General features: G+C 45.5%; 1 protein-coding gene across 1 annotated transcript in view; it reads right to left on the reverse strand.

The window, feature by feature from the left end:
• LOC139278561 (laminin subunit beta-4-like) overlaps positions 1-18,836 on the reverse strand; it is a 142,282-nt gene that overhangs the window by 30,052 nt on the left and 93,394 nt on the right. Inside the window, exons 23-26 of the mRNA XM_070897469.1 lie at positions 8,573-8,790; positions 7,395-7,491; positions 3,854-4,226; positions 797-951 (exon numbers count right to left, since the gene is read on the reverse strand). Of these exons, the coding sequence (XP_070753570.1) occupies positions 797-951; positions 3,854-4,226; positions 7,395-7,491; positions 8,573-8,790 (843 nt within the window). The remainder of the gene's footprint in view (positions 1-796; positions 952-3,853; positions 4,227-7,394; positions 7,492-8,572; positions 8,791-18,836) is intronic.

An 18,836-nucleotide genomic window follows, 5' to 3' on the forward strand; every position in this document is an offset into this window, starting at 1 on the left:
GCATGCTAATCTACTTTTCTGGTGTCAGCAGTAACATGACATTATATTTAAGATTGATCTGGAAGAACTTCAGTACCAATTTTATTAAATGATAAAATAAGCTTCAATAATTAAAGGAGGATTGTCTTTATGGGAAAAAGTGTTGGCAAATCTTTTTCTCATACGCAAAACAGGTGTGTATATTTTTCCTAATGGTGACCTCATGCACAAGTGATGCAATAATACATTTGGATGTGATTTACATAATTGGATTAAGTGCTTGAAAGCAAATTTTAAAAAGTTTGTCCATCACTTTTCAGGAAGACAGTGCCCCTTTAAGATGCAATATTCTGAGATAACTGTATCGTAACCAGTATTCAACTCCACTCTGAGCAGATCTGGCTGACTCCAGGCAGTCAGTGAAAGAGTTAACATCCTCTCTCAAGGGACTCACTTGAATGTTTAAGCACACAAGTATAAAACATTTGGTTATTTCAACACATTACTTAACTTTTGCTTTAATATGTACTTTTAAAATGATCATTTTAATCAACTAAATCCCGCATTCATTTGACATGGACATACATCATAGGAATAAAATCAGAAAATGCTGGAAATACTCAGCAGCTGGAGAGAGAAGAGAGAAATGTTATCAACCTGAAAAATTATCTCTATTTCTCTCTCCATAGCTGCTGCCTGACCTGCTGAGTATTTCCAGGATTTTCTGTTTTTATTTCCGATTTCCAACATCCGCAGTGTTTTGCTTTTGTACATGTTAGGGATGTTGGTTTAACAGTTCTTCCACGGGTACACTTACCACTTATGTTAGCTCCCATTCCAGAATTATTCTGGAATCTACTCATGTCCTCAGTGAGCTTGTCAACTTCCTTATTCAGACCATCAATTACTCTGTTGAGCACCTTGGTATCATTTGGAATATTCACATTTGGATCGATCTGCATTTTGGTTTTTCTGCACAAGGAAGAAGTTGCAAATATATTTAATACATTATTAGACTGTGTTGTGGTTGTATTGCATGACTTTGTCACCTTGTGCCTCACATTAGGGCCATGTGTACAGTATACTGCTACACATTTCTTTACAATCTTGCTAAGGCTGCCACCCAAAAGAGATGAATTGGGACTGGACACCAGCTGCAGTGTAATTTCAATTAATTGATGGTCAGAACATTTCTAATGCACATGTGCTGGACAGTCATGTAATCTTCAACTCCTTCCAATGGTGGAAACATCTTCTCTGCATCTACCCTATCAAATCCCGTCATAATTTTAAAGACTGCTAGTAGGTGACCCCTCAGCCTTCTCTTTTCTAGAGAACAGAGACCCAGCCTGTTCTGCCTTTCCTGATAGTTATAACCTCCCAGTTCTGGTATCATGCTTGTAAATCTTTTATGCACCTTCTTCAGTGCTTCTATATCCTTTTTGTAGTATGAAGCCCAGAGCTGTGCACAGTATTCAAAGTGTGGCCTAACCAAGGTTCTATACAAGTTTAACAAAACACTTCTCTGCTTTCCTACATTACAATAGTGACTACACTCCAAAAGTACTCCATTGACTGTAGAGCGCTTTGAGACGTCCGGTGGTTGTGAAAGGCACTATATAAATCCAAGTCTTTCTTTCTTGCAGTTCTATTCCTCTAGAACCCCAGTGGTTTGGCTTGCATTTTTATGGCCTTGTTAACTTGCATTGCTACTTTTAATGATTTATGAATGTGTACCCCTGGATCTCTTGCTCCTTTATCCCATTCCGGATTAAATTTAGGACGACTGCAACTTTACTTGAGTCATAAACCATATTTTATTGAGGCAGAGGATTGTTTTCTGAGAGATGCAATACTGGGATGGATTTGTCAGGGGCAGATCTGTTTTGGAGATGATTGTATTGTGTGAAACTGACCACCAGCTTATGCGCTCATTATGATGCAGAGATGCTTTGTAGTCTGTTGTACTTTGACATCTTTATAATCAGGTGACTGGTTTTTAAGTGGCAGTTATACAACAGATTATATATGGTTTCCATGTTGTACCGGCACAGAATCTGTTGTATGATCTATCAGGCAATTGGTGTACAAATAAATTGATCAGAAATAGTGTGAAAACAATCCCAGGAGGCAGTCTTCATCCAGGATAACATCCCCAGCATTGAAGCACTGATCACACTCGATCAGCTCCGCTGGACATGCCACATAGTTCACATGCCAGACACGAGACTCCCAAAGCAAGTGCTCTATGCGGAGCCCCTTCACGGAAAACGAGCCAAAGGCGGGCAGCAGAAACATTACAAGGACGCCCTCAAAGCCTCCCTAATAAAGTGTGACATCCCCATTGACGCCTGGGAGTTTCTGGCCAAAGACCGCCCTAAGTGGAGGAAGTGCAACCGAGAGGGTGCTGATCACCTCGAGTCTTAACGCCGAGAGCGTGCAGAAATCAAGCACAGGCAGCGGAAAGAGCGTGCGGAAAACCAGTCCTACCCACTGCTTCCCTCAACGACTATCTGTCCCACCTGTGACAGAGCCTGTGGCTCTCCTATTGGACTGTTCAGCCACCAAAGAACTCACTTCAGGAGTGGAAACGAGTCTTCCTCGATTCCAAGGGACTGCCTTTGATGGTAAGTTTGTAATCTTAGGGAGGAGGTCTTCTAATTTACATAAACCAGGCAGGCATCTAAGGTAGAACCCCCATCCGGCAGACTGGTATATCTGCTTTCACTAGCCCACCGATGTCCTGCTAAGCTCAAGATGAGGAAACTCCTGGCCTGGGAAGCCTGTACAATGGCTACACCACCAACTCAGTTTGGGGCAGGGGAATGCTCCAGCTCTCACACGGCCTTAGGCAGACCAGGACTTTCCATATCTGGGTCTCAACCCAATTTGTGGCCCTTCCAGTGCACTCCGATGTCTGATGTATCAGAAGGATCATGGATTTTTGGCTCTAGTATATAGTACAGGTACTGTCAAAAAAAAGTAAATCCTGAAATAAAATAAATGGGAGATTCAATGTAAACCAACTTACATTAATTGGAGAAATGTATTAACATTAGTCATTTTTCTTCTCTAGTTCATATTTCAACTGACTTTTTATTTATGGAAACCCTGTTAAATACTTTTCACAGCCTGTGGAAGTGATAGGAAGATGCAATTACTTTTGCCTTCAATTTGACTGATAAAATAAATCCCAAAAACTAACTGCTGGAGGGCAGGCTTTAATTGTATAGATTGTTATTGCATCATAGCATGGTAATAGACAACGTTCAAACTGAGAAATCAAACGAAGTGTGGGTTTTACCGTATGTTATGATGTATGTGAAAGATCCCAATATGTGATGTTTCTCAGCTAAAAATGATGGCTGGGTCGGAGCTTGTCGACAAATATGCCAACATGTCATACCGAGGCTTCCATCCCACTTCAATCACTGGGGTAGACAATTACGTTTCTTGCTTCTTGTTAATTTTACTGCTAAGCCTGACATGTAGTAGATTTAAAATTGCATGCATCCATTATCTTATTGAGCATCCCTGATTATAATTGCTCAATCATTGATGGTCGTACCTTCTGTTGCCTGGGCCCTAAGCTCTGGAATTCCCTGCCTAAACCTCTCCGCCTCTCTACCTCTCTTTCCTCCTTTAAGACGCTCCTTAAAACCTACCTCTTTGACCAAGCTTTTGGTCACCTGCCCTAATTTCTCCTTAAGTGACTCGGTGTCAAATTATTTGTCTTATAATACTCCTGTGAGGTGCCTTGGGATGATTTACTATGTTATATAAATACAAATTGTTGTGAGGGGCAGTACTAATCTTGATGGCGTAATCAATGAATACTTTATCTGTGCCGTCAACTAAAAAGGAGGGACATTACCTGATCTTTTCAAAATAATCCTTTGTCTTTTCAAATGCATTAGGGGAAGCAACTGAGCCGTTTAGAATTTTGGCAACCTCAGCAATTTTCTTTTCTAGTTTTTTAAACTGTTCATCAAAGGAAGGCCCTAGTTGTCCTCCAGGCACAGTTTTGGTCTTGTTGGACAGTCTTTCAGTTGCTGGGATGAGTGCACAGATCTCTTCATCTAGCAGGTTAAAGCAAGGGTGACACTGTGTACATTTTGGAAACTCTTTGCAGTAACCCCAGGCACATTTGTTGCAATGCTGTCCCGTTACACCTTCACGACAGTTACAGGTGCCTGTCGTCTTGTCACATGCAGGTCTTTCTGTTCCTCCAAAATTACAGTTACAGGCTGCCAGGGGAATATTGAAAGAATATATGTGAATTGCTTCTGAATAATGCTTTGTAACGCACTGCATTATACATTAACCATGATACTCAAGAGTCTACCATTTTGATCGGAGGAAACAGAATGAAAACCCATAATTGATGCCCATTTATCTTGGACAATTAAAACTGCAAACAAATATGAGAAGAAAAGTACTTGTTAATGGCCACAATAAACTAAATTACTCTGAACAACCAAATAAAATTCAATTTATATCTTCTGAGGAACAATTCACTATTCTTCATTTCTTGTATCTCATAGCCATTGATCCACCTTGCATATTATTTACTCACCAGGATGCAACACTGGTGTTTAAAAACAAATGAAAGTAGAAAAAAGTGCATTTTCTATCCATAAAAGATGCATATTGAGAGTTGTAATTTAAGGAGCAATACTAGTGAGTGACCCCATGTGGAATAAGTCAGGAGGCCAGCAGGCTGTAAACGTGAGTGGATTACAAGGTCATGTCATGAACATTGTTTTTCTCCACTGTTACTCCAAGTTGTATATTCTGTTTCTATCACTGGGGAATTTGAAGGAAAAGATAGCACCTTTAGTGAAAAGAATACATTTAATAGAGGCTATTTTCTTTAAATGTTAATATGATATTACAGTGATCCTGATGTGATGCCACACGATGAGGCTGGGGAGGTCACAGATCTGGAAGGCTGTTACTTGGCTAACAGTGAATGTGAAGGTAAGTTATTGGGGTGAAATAACATTTGTAAAAGAACCATGTCTAAAACAATTTGTCCCACACTTTCATGCCATGTGCTTGCTGGTCTTCCACTGTATTTTAACCAATCACAGATAAATACTCAATGTTCAAATCAAGGGTAATGTATTGATTTCCTCAACTGCGTAGCATGTAAATGTTGGCAGTTTGAGTGGGCATGGTACTGCCCTATGATGCTCGTACATCACTTCAGGTTTTTGACACCTAACTTTTTTTTATTCGTTCCGGGATGTGGGCGTCACTGACAAGGCCAGCATTTATTGACCATCCCTAATTGCCCTCGAGAAGGTGGTGGTGAGCTGCCTTCTTGAACCGCTGCAGTCCTTGTGGTGAAGGAACTCTCACAGTGCTGTTAGGGAGAGAGTTTCAGGATTTTGACCCAGCAACGATGAAGGAACGGCAATATATTTCCAAGTCAGGATGGTGTGTAACTTGGAGGGGAACTTGCAGGTGATGGTGCTCCCATGCGTCTGCTGTCCTTGTCCTTCTAGGTAGTAGAGGTTGCGGGTTTGGGAGGTGCTGCCGAAGAAGTCTTGGCAGTGCATCGTATAGATGGTACACTTCAGCCACGGTGTGCCAATGGTGGAGGGAGTGAATGTTGAAGGTGATGGACGGGGCGCCAATCAAGTGAGCTCCCTTGTCTTTGATGGTGTCAGTCAGGACCTACCACTCCTTTGACGTGATTCTCTAGTGGAGGGAGCAACTGTGCTGGCTGTGGGCTTTCACAGAGATCCTGTAGGGATTCTGATGCTGTAGACCGCAAAGGGTCTACATTTGAATCAGCCATGTGTCATCATGGGCAGTTCCTCGAAATCGAGGAAGACTTGCTTCCACTCTAAAAATGAGTTCTCAGGTGATTGTACAGTCCAATACGGGAATTACAGTCTCTGTCACAGGTGGGACAGATAGTCGTTGAAGGAAAGGGTGGATGGGGAGTCTGGTTTGCTGCACATTCCTTCCGCTGCCTGCGCTTGTTTTCTGCATGCTCTCGGCGATGAGACTCGAGGTGCTCAGTGCCCTCCCGGATGCTCTTCCTCCACTTAGAGCGGTCTTTGGCCAGGGATTCCCAGGTGTCGGTGGAGATGTTGCATTTTATCAAGGAGGCTTTAAGGGTGTCCTTGAAATGTTTCCTCTGCCCAATTGGGGCTCACTTGCCGTGTAGGAGTTCCGAGTAGAGAGCTTGCTTTGGGAGTCTTGTGTCGGGCATGCGGACAATATGGCCCACCCAACAGAGCTGGTCAAGTGTGGTCAGTGCTTCAATGCTGGGGATGTTAGCCTAATCGAGAACACTGACATTGGTGTGTCTATCCTCCCAGGGGATTTGTAGGATCTTGCGGAGACATTGTTGATGGTATTTCTGCAGCGATTTGAAGTGTCTGCTGTATATGGTCCACATCTCTGAGCCATACAGGAGGACGGGTATCACTACAGCCCTGTAGACCATAAACTTGGTGCCAGATTTGAGGTCCTGGTTTTCAAACACACTTCCTCAGGCGACCGAAGGCTGTACTGGCACACTGGAGGTGGTGTTGGACCTTGTCGTCGATGTCTGCCCTTGCTGATAGTAGGCTCCCGAGGTATGGAAAGTGGTCCACGTGGATTTTGATGACCGGGAGGCAGTGCTGTGTAGCGGGGTCAGGTTGGTGGAGGACCTTTGTCTTACGGATGTTTAGTGTAAGGCCCATGCTTTCGTACACCTCGGTGAAGATGTTGACGATGGCTTGGAGTTCAGCCTCTGAATGTGCGCAGACGCAAGCGTCGTCCGCGTACTATAGTTCGACGACAGAGGATAGGACGGTGGGACTATGGTGGCTGACTGCTGCTGCTTGCTTTCGGCCATCTTCTCCCATGCCTGTAGATGGGCAAACTTCACCCCTAGGTGTTTCAGCCATTTTATGTCTGGAGATAGTGGGCCTCATTAACAGACTGTTTCTCTGCTATTATCAGCAGTCACTTTTATTTAAAAAACTGCCCAAAGAGCAAAACACAAATGGACAGATACAAATGAAAGAATGTTAAAGTTAGTCCGAATAATACTTTGGTTTTCAAAGATATCATGATGGTGATACTCTTTAATGCAGCTGTGGGAATATGTGGAGCTTACTCAATAGGTGTTGTTAGTTGGGACATATTGGCTGTCTGCCACTTAAGTGTTAGTTACCCTAACCCTAATCTGACAGACAAATAAAACTTAGGAAATTAGTGGCAAAACATGCATTGATATAGGTTCTGCTAAAATACAATCCGTAAGCTCCCTGTTATTTATTCATACAAAATTAATTAAAAATTCATTTTTAGATAACTTTTTTGTTCCAAAAATGTTCTGAATCCTTGGTATGTCTCTAAACTATTAGAATTACCTGTGAATATGTATTACAATAGAAATAGCTACTCACGGTTACACTGCACCCTTGGATCTCCGTAATAATTATCCTGACATTCAGAACATGATTTTCCCCCATAGCCATCCTTGCACTGACATTGTCCAGTAAACTGAAAATGTGCAATTAAAAACTAGTTTAGAATGAATATAATATGCAGATTCTTACATTGTCAGCTAAATTAGTGTTATAAATTATTTTCGGTCCCCGCCACAAACTCCGTTCCCTGGCCACTGACTCCATCCCTCTCCCCAACTTCTGTCTGAGGCTGAACCAGACTGTTTGAAACCTTGGTGTCATATTTGATCCTGAAATGAGCTCATCTGCAGCATAACTAAGAACGCCTGTTTCCACCTCCGTAACATTGCCCGTCTCTGCCATTGCCTCAGCTCATCCGCTGCTGAAGCCTTCATCCATGCCTTTGTTACCTCGAAGCTTGACTATACCAATGCATTCCTGGCTGGCCTCACACATTCTACCCTACGTAAACTAGAGGTGATCCAAAACTTGGCTGCCCGTGTCCTAACTTGCACCAAGTTCCGCTCATCCATCACCCCTGTGCTCACTGACCTAAATTGGCCTCCGGTTAAGCAATGCCTTGATTTCAAAATTCTCATTCTTATTTTCAAATCCCTCCATGACCTTGCCCCTCCCTATCTCTGTGATCTCCTCCAGTCCCACAGCCCACCGAGATGTCTGCGCTTCTCTAATTCTGCCCTCTTGAGTATAATTGCTCAACCATTGGTGGCCATGCCTCGGCCCCAAGCTCTGGAAGTCCCTGCCTAAACCTCCGCCTCTCTACCTCTCTTTTCTCCTTCAAGATGCTCCTTAAAACCTACCTCTTTGACCAAGTTTTTAGTCATCTGCACTAATTTCTACTTATGCGGCTCGGTGTCAAATGTTTTATTTCATAATACACCTGTGAAGTGCCTTGGGACGTTTCAGTACGTTAAAGGCGCTATATAAATATGAATACAAGTTGTTGTTATAGCTTGTGTGGTGATACTAAAGTGAATAAATTGTTCCACCACTTATAAATGATAATGGCTCCCTCTGCTGGACTGAACTCTCATGTCCAATACTTCTCTTTTGCTTCAGTAATTGCTCTCAGTCTATGATTTGTTCAATGTTAGCCTTTTTTACACTTTAAATGGGGTTGTATCTTTGATTAAATATGCTAATTTCCTTCTTGCCTGGTCACATTGGGTGCTGGCGGAGTTCCGAGGGTCACAATAACAAGGCTCACACCCTCGTCGACTGGGCAGGTTCCAGAAATCTGGGGCACATTTCTCACAATTGCCCCCAACCACATGAGGTAAGCACGGGCAATGACCAGTCGCTTGATCGCACATACATAAACCATCGGGAATACAGTGCCCCCTGTCGACTCCAATGCCGTTGCAAGTACATTCTGAAACATAATTTAACATCAGAGTAAATTAACCTGCAAAGAAAGACGTTGCTTAAATACAGAAAGGAAAGAAAGAACAATCTGTAGTGGCTTTCACATCTTTCGGATGTCATGCATCCCATGAATTACTTTTCTCCCATAGTCACTGTCATTATGTAGCTAACTAAAGTGCTAACTTATTTATTTCAAATGAGTTAATTACACTGTTAATATAGCCAATTGAAGAATGCTATACATGCTCAGTGTTTTCTGCTGATTTCTAGGCTTAAGTATCACACGATCCAGTGTTGGCAATGCACTATGCTCTTCAGAATAATTTAAGCCTTTGATAACTTTTTTCTCAGATCTATGAAAGCAGACTCTTTTAAACTTAGTAATGTAACTATTATCAATAATGAGAACAAATGTGGATGGTATTTAGTGTACCTGTTAAAGGAAATGGGAAAACTGTATTTGTTCCTTTTTGTGGACCTGCTATATATTCTACGTCATCATTAAAGACATCGGGGGTGAAATTTGATAAGGCCTGAAACGGATGGGGACACCGCGCGGCGAGATTTGCTCACGTCCATTTTGAAAGTGCTGCCAGCCCTTTAATTTGGTGCCTGCAAATTTGAATGATTTTAGTGCACGGCCCTGTGATGAACGCACTGCTTCAGGCTGTGCACTCAGCAGGTGGCCCAATGTCACATCGCTGTAGCGACGCCACATGTCCTTAAAGCAAGGCTGTCAGTTTTCAAAGCAGTTGCAAGCCTTTAAAGATAAAGTGCCTTCTGAAAACAAAATTAAAAATATTTCCAAACTAGGCAGTCTTCAGCTTCTGAACTGCCTTCTGCATGTAAAAAAATTGTAAAAGTGCTTCAGCATGAATACAAATGGTTCAACAGGCCAGGGAAAGGGCAGCCAAGGTCTCGCATGCAGCACTCTAGCTTTGTACAGTTTTGTGCAGGGGGTCAACACCACAAGATGGGGCCAGAAGGCCTTCCAGAAAGAAGGATGTGGGATTAGATCGGCGACGATGTCACTGCCAGCAGTGCCGCCCCCAGGACCTGGCTCCAGTGACCAAAGAAGTTTCATGACCTCAGAGAAGTGGTCGAAGTGAGTGAATTCATCTTCAAAAGCCACAAGTGCACCGCTAGCCTCACACACTGCTCAATGCACAACCCCCTGCCCATCACTCACCTACCAACAATCTCTACCAAACACAAGGCACATCTCACATTCCTAGCTTCACCTCACTCCCTTGAAAGAAATAGTGCTGGCAGGGGCATGGCTGAGCCCTTGGTGGGGCTGAAAGACTACAAGATGCAGGTATCCTCGAATGTCATACTCCTTCTCACATTCCATTTCAACTTCTGATTTACAAGCTGCTGATGGTATAAGCATGCACCTCTTGCTTTTGTACCCTTCCCCCACCACAGCCCTACCTTTGTGTCTTCCTCATTTCAGACACTCAAGAAATCCAGCCTGCCCAGCCAGTGGGTGACCAAGAAGAAGAAACAACAGTCATTCGATTTCACACTCTCAGGCACCAGCTCCTCAAGGTTGTCCTGCAAGGCCATCTGCACTGTCCCCTATTGAAAGTCAGCAGCCTTCCATCAGCCATGCTGCAGCCACTGGGGTAGCACTGTGTAGCATCACTAGGACAGGCAAAGGCAGACGCAAGACACTCACTAAGGGAATGCATAAGGGTGATTAATTGATTTTTTTGCTGTAATATTGGATGGATAGATGGATAAAGTTGGATTGGAAAGTTTGCTTTGTGGTGGCTTTTATTTCAGCATTGTGGCCAAGAGGACGCTGTGATGGTCAGTAACAGAGGAAAGGTAATGTGTGGAACAAATGTTGAAAAAGGGAATTGGAGTTGTGGTTACTGGTACCGCAGGTGGGTGATTCGATCCCGGATATCCCAGCGAGAAAGGGGCTGTCTGGGTTGCCTTCTTCCTCTTCCCTTTGCGAGCAGCTTGTCCCCTCTGCTGCCTCTGCTTCATCTCCATGTGATGTTGTAGCCCAAGGTGGACTGCAACTAGAACCACCAGGACTTGGAGACAAATAGTGTTCTCAGAGGTCTTCCTTTAACATCCAAAGCCTTTCAAGCATCCAGCAGCACTTCCTGCACACTTTATAACAACTTTTTGAATGTATTGCCCCAAGCCACTACTTCAATAAAATGTAAAAAAAACCCACTAAAAGCTGAAATCGAAACTTACCTGAAAAATGTCTGTGTCCCTGACAGTGTCTCTGTACAACTAATGCATACATGTTCATCCGTGTGTGGTTAGGAGAGGGCGGTATGGAGAGCGGCGATGTCCAAAATCATAGTTGTGCATCAATTCAGACATTGCACGCCAATTGACGTCAGGATCTGCATATTCACATGGGAGAAGGCAAGCGCAGGCAATGGCAGTGCTGCCAGCCTCTCCAAAATGGTGGCCATCATGTTCCGAGACGGAAGCGAGACGACCACCATTTTTTAAAACAAAACAGGCTTTAATGGCGGCGCTACAACCTCGAATTTCGCGGCCATCAACTTTTAGCTCTCCAATGTTTAACTGCAAAACAGAGGTTAAAACCTCACAGCAGTCCAGCAGGTCAATGATACCAAAACATTAAATGAGCAATTAAATTTAAAATGTTGAAAATCCAATTAGCTACAATGATGTTCATTACGGTGATGAAGATTTTCTCAGATTTCCATGCACTAAAGAACCTCATGAGATGGGGTCACCATCTGACGAGGTACCACAACAGGTTAACATTGAAAAAACTAATTTCAGTCCTGCTTCTAACTCAGAAATGATACATTTCTGCATATCAGGGGGCCAAAATTCACCGTCCCCGAAGGGACGGCTACCACAGAGTTTGAGCGGTCGATGGAAAAACTCGATGGGCCGCTGCGGTTGACTACTTTTCCCTCCCCGAGCCATATTCAGCTCGGGGAGGATTTCAGCGGTGTTCACTTCCGCCGGAAACGGCGCGGTGAAGCTGCAGTAAAGGAAGGTTTCCAGCGGTGAGCTCAGCAACGTGCGGGCCGCTGGAAAGGGACCACCACAGCGAAATTCACCGAGGAAAAGGTTGGACCTTTCCCGGCAGTAATGTAATGCAACATCGCTGGGGCCCTTTGGTAGGTAAAAAGTTTTATTACTTATTATTGTTTTTATTTCATTTTTCAGCATACATTCGCAGTATTTAGCTTTTGATAAAGTTTTATTAATTATTAGTGTTTTTATTTCATTTTCCATGGTCCGCAGTATTTACTTCTTGATATAGTTTTATTAATTGTTTTGGCTCCGTTAAACCTGCTGAGTGCTGCTCAGAGGTTTGCGCATACCCCTGTACTTTTGTAGCACTTTCAGGTCTGACTCTTTAGTGGGCTGCAGAGACCTGCTTGGCAGGGTTCACCCTGAGGATGGCAGGGCGACACCTGCTACACCTGCTCTAAAGCAGGGCAGCACGTAGGAGAAGGTGTCGTCGTCAGCACCGTGCAGACAGGCAGCGGGCAAGGGAGGCAGCAGCCATGATTCGTTCATTGTATGCCAGACCAGTGTGCCCGCTGTCTTCACTGGCCCAAATCAGGATTGCGGTTGGCTGCTTGGGGGCAAGGGATGTCCCCTGTGGCTGCTCACTCCTCTGCGGAACCCCAGGGCAGTGCCAGAGCATGCATACAATGACCCTCATTGTGCCACCAGGTGCATCATCGAGCAGTACACAGGCATCCTTAAGCAGAGATTCCGGTGCCTGGACTGATATATCCTTACTATACAGTACAAATGCACGCGAGGCCCATACTTGAGAGAAGGTCACTCTGTGACTAGTTACCTTTATTACCAAGACCTCAAGTGATGAAGGTGGGTGGAGCTTCCCCTTTTATACCTGAAAGTCCAGGTTAGGAGTGTCTCCCACAAGTTCACCCACTTGTGGTCAATGTTCTCAAGGTCAGCTTATACATGGGTTACAATGATAGTTGAATACATGACATCCGCCCCCCCCCTCCCCAAAGTCTTATTGGGATCACAGGTTAAATCTCTCTGGTCGTTTACGCTCCCTTGTAGAGCACCTGAGTTGGGGCTCCGGTTGTTGGGCGCTGGTCTGAGTGTCTGCTGTTTGCGGTGCCTCAGGCCTGTCCAGACTGCCCACAGTGACTGGGCGCTCCTCCACTTGGTTCCGGTGTTCGGTCACCTGTGGTGGAGTAAACTCTACGTCGTGTTCTTTCTCTGCTTCTTCTATGGGGTTGCTGAACCTCCTTTTAGTTTGATCCACGTGTTTGCGGCAGATTTGTCCATTGGTAAGTTTAACTACCAAAACCCTATTCCCTTCTTTGGCAATCACAGTGCCTGCGAGCCATTTGAGCCCTGCAGCATAATTAAGGACAAAAACAAGGTCATTGACATCAATACATCGCGCCCTCACATTCCTGTCATGGTAGCCACTTTGTGACTGATGCCTGCTCTCAACAATTTCTTTCATAGTAGAGTGTATAAGGGATAACCTGGTTTTGAGCGTCCTTTTCATTAGCAGCTCTGCGGGTGGAACCCCTGTGAGCGAGTGTGGTCGGGATCTATTGGCCAACAGGAGGCGTGATAAGCGGCTTTGTAGAGAACCCCCTTGGATTCTGTGCATCCCCTGTTTGATTATCTGCACTGCTCGTTCTGCCTGGCTGTTTGAGGCCGGCTTGAATGGTGCCGTTCTGACATGGTTGATTCCATTGCCTGTCATGAAGTCCTGGAATTCAGTGCTTGTGAAGCACGGGCCATTGTTGCAGTCAAAGACATCCGGTAGACCTTGGGTGTCGAACATTGCCCGTAGACTTTCTACTGTGGCGGAGGATGTGCTTGAATTTATAGTCATATTGAATGTGTAGTCATAGGCGGTTAAACTACCTCTGTATGCGGGCCGATGCATTCGCATTTATGGCCTTGTTGTCGGCCAAAAGGGATGTTAGGGATTTGTGATCTGTCTCCAGCTCAAATTTCCTGCCGAACAGGTACTGATGCATTCTTTTTACTGCGTATACACATGCTAGCGCTTCCTTTTCTACCATCTCGTAGCCCCTTTCTGCCTGGGACAGACTTTTGGAGGCATAAGCCACCGGCTGTAACTGACCAGTGGCATTCACATGCTGCAACACACACCCGACCCCATAGGACAACGCATTGCATGTTAAAACAAGTTTCTTACATGTGTCATAAAACGTACAGTTTGTTGGAACATAACAAATTGCGTGTTCTATCAAAAACCCTTTCCTAGCTGCCCCCCCAAGACCCAATCGCGACCTTTGCGTAGAGCCGCTACACGTGCTCCTAACAGCGTGCTCAATTTGGGAAGAAAGTTACCAAAATAGTTCAGGAGCCCCGAGAACAAACGCAGCTCCGTCGTGTTACGGGGTCTGGGTGCTCTCTGGATCGCTTCCATTTTGGACGCAGTAGGTCTGATCCCGTCTGCTGCTATCCTCCCCCCCCAGGAATTCTACTTCTGGAGCTAAGAAGATGCACTTCGCCTTTTTCAGTCGCAGCCCTACCCGGTCCAGTCTGCGTAGCATCTCCTCCAGGTTGTGGAGGTGTTCTTCAGTATCGCGACCCATGATGAGGATGTCATCTTGAAAAACCACCGTACTTGGAATCGACTTGAGGAGGCCTTCCATATCTCGCTGAAAGATCGCGGTGGCCGAACGAATCCCGAACGGAAATCTATTATACTCAAACAATCCCTTGTATGTCGTGATGGTGGTCAGCTTCTTCGACTCACTCACCAGCTCCTGGGTCATGTAAGCTGAGGTCAGGTCCAATTTTGAAAAAAGTTTGCCACTGGATAGCGTCGCAAAGAGGTCCTCCGCTCTCGGTAGCACGTACTGGTCTTGGAGTGACACCCAATTGATGGTGGCCTTGTAATTGCCACATATCCTGACCAACCCATCCGCTTTGAGCACCAGCAAGATCGGGCTCGCCTAATCACTGAATTCGACTGGCGAGATGATGCCTTCCCTCAGCAGGCGGTCCAATTCGCATTCTATCTTTTCCCGCATCACGTACGGCACCGCTCTGGCCTTGTGGTGTACTGGCCTGGCATCCGGGTTTATGTGAATCACTACCTTGGCCCCCATGAAAGTGCCAATACCGGGTTGAAACAATGAGTCAAATTTGTCCAGGACCTGTGAGCATGATACTCGTTCCACAGAAGAAATTGCATTGACATCGCCCCATTTCCAGTTCATGACAGCAAGCCAATTCCTCCCCAGTAATGCGGAACCGTCCCCCGGGACAATCCAGAGTGGCAACCTGTTCTCCGAATCTTTGTGTGTCACGACTACCGTGGCACTGCTTAGCACCGGAATGATCTCCTTTGTATATGTCCGTAGCTGTGCGTCAATCGGCAATAATTTTGGCCTCCTGGCCTTGGACACCCGCAACCTTTTGAACTGTTTGATGCCCATCAGGGACTGGCTGGCCCCCATGTCTAGCTCCATCAATACTGGGATGCCATTGAGGAGCACTTTCATCATTATCGGTGGCGTCCTGGTATATGAACTGTATATGTGCTCCACGTGAACTCGCTGAATTTCAGCTTCCAGCGATTTCCCCCAGTATTAATTTGGCCTCGTAGGGCTTACATCGGGCCCGTTCTCCTCGTACATCAACCTGGCTGCAGGCTTCCTGCACATATGCGCCAAGTGACCGCTGACGTTGCAGTTTCTTTCTGCAGGTGTATTGCTGATACCTGCCAGCTCTGGCTGGGTGTTTGCCTCCACACCTCCAGCATGAGCTGGAGGCCCCGTTGTTGGAAACAAAAGGTCCATTACCAGTCGATCATCTCTGACTATCTCTGTAAGTGTCCTTAAGCGCACCATTAACAGGTGTTGATGGCCCCATTACTGGCCGCATTGTTCATTGCGATGGCATGAATCGCCGTTCAGCTAGCCATTGTCTCTGTTGAATTCCCCCTTTGGGTTCGACTACATGCTGGGGCATGTCCGATTGCCCTTGCCTGCCTAGAGAACAGTGTGCCGCGTTAACAATGTTGACTCCCTGGTCATTTGCTGCATTTGAGCCAAGATTTTTGTCATGCATCATTCTGGTCTCTTCCTCCCCTGAGATAATTGTCTGGGCTATCAGAGCCGTCGCTTCCAAGGTCAAGTCTTTGGTCTCAATCAGTTTCCTGAAAACGCCAGCGTGCCCGATGCCCTCAATAAAAAAGTCTCGCAGCATCTCCGCTCTGCATGCATCTGGGAACTTACATAGGCTCGCCAGTCGCCGGAGGTCTGCCACGAAGTCAGGAACGCTTTGTCCTTCTCGCCGCCGATGCGTGTAAAACCGGTGTCTCGCCATGTGCATGCTGCTCGCCGGTTTAAGGTGTTTCCCGATCAACTTACTGAGCTCTTCGAACATCTTGTCCGCCGGCTTCTCTGGCGCTAGAAGGTCCTTCATCAGGGAGTACGTTCTGGATCCACAAACCGTCAGGAGATGAACCCTGCATTTGTCGGCCGAATCCTGTCCCAACCATTCCTTAGTGACAAAACTTTGCTGTAGTCTCTCAATAAAGTCATCCCAATCATCACCAACACAGTACCGCACTTATGTGCTGTTAGTGGCCATGCTCACATGCTTTAAATCTCAGTTTCTCGTCGCCAATGATATATCCTTACTATACAGTATAAATGCACACGAGGCCCATATTTGAGAGAAGGTCAATCTGTGACCAGTTACCTTTATTACCAAGACCTCAAGTGATGAAGGTGGGTGGAGCTTCCCCTTTTATACCTGAAAGTCCAGGTTAGGAGTGTCTCCCACAAGTTCACCCCCTTGTGGCCAATGTTCTCAACGTATACAACTTGGGTCAGCTGAGACATGGGTTACAATGATAATTGAATACATGACATGGACCGCTCTGGTGGCACCTTGCAGTACTCTTCTCAACGGGTCCCCATAATCGGCGTGGTATGCTGCATGCTGCACAACCTGGCCATTACGAGGGGACAGTCGCTGGAGGTCGAGCCAGCAGTACCACCTGAGGAGGAGGAGGTGCAGGAAGAGGAAGAGGATCCCCATCGCCCCAGAGCTAGGAGGCGTCGACCCATCGCCACCCTGGAAGGGCCAGGTGCAGACTGGCCAGCACTCTCCTGGGAGGGTGCGTCCTCACATAAGTGGAGTGCTTGACACCTCCCCTGCAATCTCCCTCCATGCATTATGTACTGGTGGTCTGCCAGGTCTCCCCACATCAGGAAACAATATTATTCTTCTGTCCTCCACACCGTCCATCATTGTCTCCAGTTCCATATCAGTCAACCTGTTGGCTCTCCTTACACCAGCCATCCTTCCAACCTCTTTCCCCCCTCAAGACCTTGCTTTAAAAAGGCTAGGGAGCAGCTGGCTCTTTAGAACATAACATAAGAACATAAGAATTAGGAACAGGAGTAGGCCATCTAGCCCCTTGAGCCTGCTCCGCCATTCAAAAAGATCATGGCTGATCTGGCCGTGGACTCAGCTCCACTTACCCACCCGCTCCCCATAACCCTTAATTCCCTTATTGGTTAAAAATCTATCTATCTGTGATTTGAATACATTCAATGAGCTAGCCTCAACTGCTTCCTTGGACAGAGAATTCCACAGATTCACAACCCTCTGGGAGAAGAAATTCCTTCTCAACTCGGTTTTAAATTGTCTCCCCCGTATTTTGAAGCTGTGCCCCCTAGTTCTAGTCTCTCCGACCAGTGGAAACAACCTCTCTGCCTCTATCTTGTCTATCCCTTTCATTATTTTGAATGTTTCTATAAGACCATCCCTCATCCTTCTGAACTCCAACGAGTAAAGACCCAGTCTACTCAATCTATCATCATAAGGTAACCCCCTCATCTCCGGAATCAGCCTAGTGAATCGTCTCTGTACCCCCTCCGAGGCTAGTATATCCTTCCTTAAGTAAGGTGACCAAAACTGCACGCAGTACTCCAGGTGCGGCCTCACCAATACCCTGTACAGTTGCAGCAGGACCTCCCTGCTTTTGTACTCCATCCCTCTCGCAATGAAGGCCAACTTTCCATTCGCCTTCCTGATTACCTGCTGCACCTGCAAACTAACTTTTTGGGATTCATGCACAAGGACCCCCAGGTCCCTCTGCACCGCAGCATGTTGTAATTTCTCCCCATTCAAATAATATTCCCTTTTACTGTTTTTTTTTTTCCAAGCTGGATGACCTCACACTTTCCGACATTGTATTCCATCTGCCAAACCTTAACCCATTCGCTTAACCTATCTAAATCTCTTTCCAGCCTCACTGTGTCCTCTACACAACCCGCTTTCCCACTAATCTTTGTGTCATCTGCAAATTTTATTACACTACATTCTGTCCCCTCTTCCAAGTCATCTATGTATATTGTAAACAGTTGTGGTCCCAGCACCGATTCCTGTGGCACACCACTAACCACCAATTTCCAACCCGAAAAGGACCCATTTATCCTGCCTCTCTGCTTTCTGTTAGCCAGCCAATTCTCTATCCATGCTAATACATTTCCTCTGACTCCACATACCTTTATCTTCTGCAGTAACCTTTTGTGTGGCACCTTATCGAATGCCTTTTGGAAATCTAAATACACCACATCCATCGGTACACCTCTATCCACCATACTCGTTATATCCTTAAAGAATTCCAGTAAATTAGTTAAACATGATTTCCCCTTCATGAATCCATGTTGCGTCTGCTTGATTTTACTATTCCTATCTAGATGTCCCACTATTTCTTCCTTAATGATAGCTTCAAGCATTTTCCCCACTACAGATGTTAAACTAACTGGCCTATAGTTACCTGCCTTTTGTCTGCCCCCTTTTTTAAACAGAGGCGTTACATTAGCTGCTTTCCAATCCGCTGGTACCTCCCCAGAGTCCAGAGAATTTTGGTAGATTATAACGAATGCATCTGCTATAACTTCCACCATCTCTTTTAATACCCTAGGATGCATTTCATCAGGACCAGGGGACTTGTCTACCTTGAGTCCCATTAGCCTGTCCAGCACTATCTCCCTAGTGATAGTGATTGTCTCAAGGTCCTCCCTTCCCACA

Source organism: Pristiophorus japonicus, chromosome 13 (assembly GCF_044704955.1).
Source record: "Pristiophorus japonicus isolate sPriJap1 chromosome 13, sPriJap1.hap1, whole genome shotgun sequence".
Lineage (NCBI taxonomy): Eukaryota > Metazoa > Chordata > Chondrichthyes > Pristiophoridae > Pristiophorus > Pristiophorus japonicus.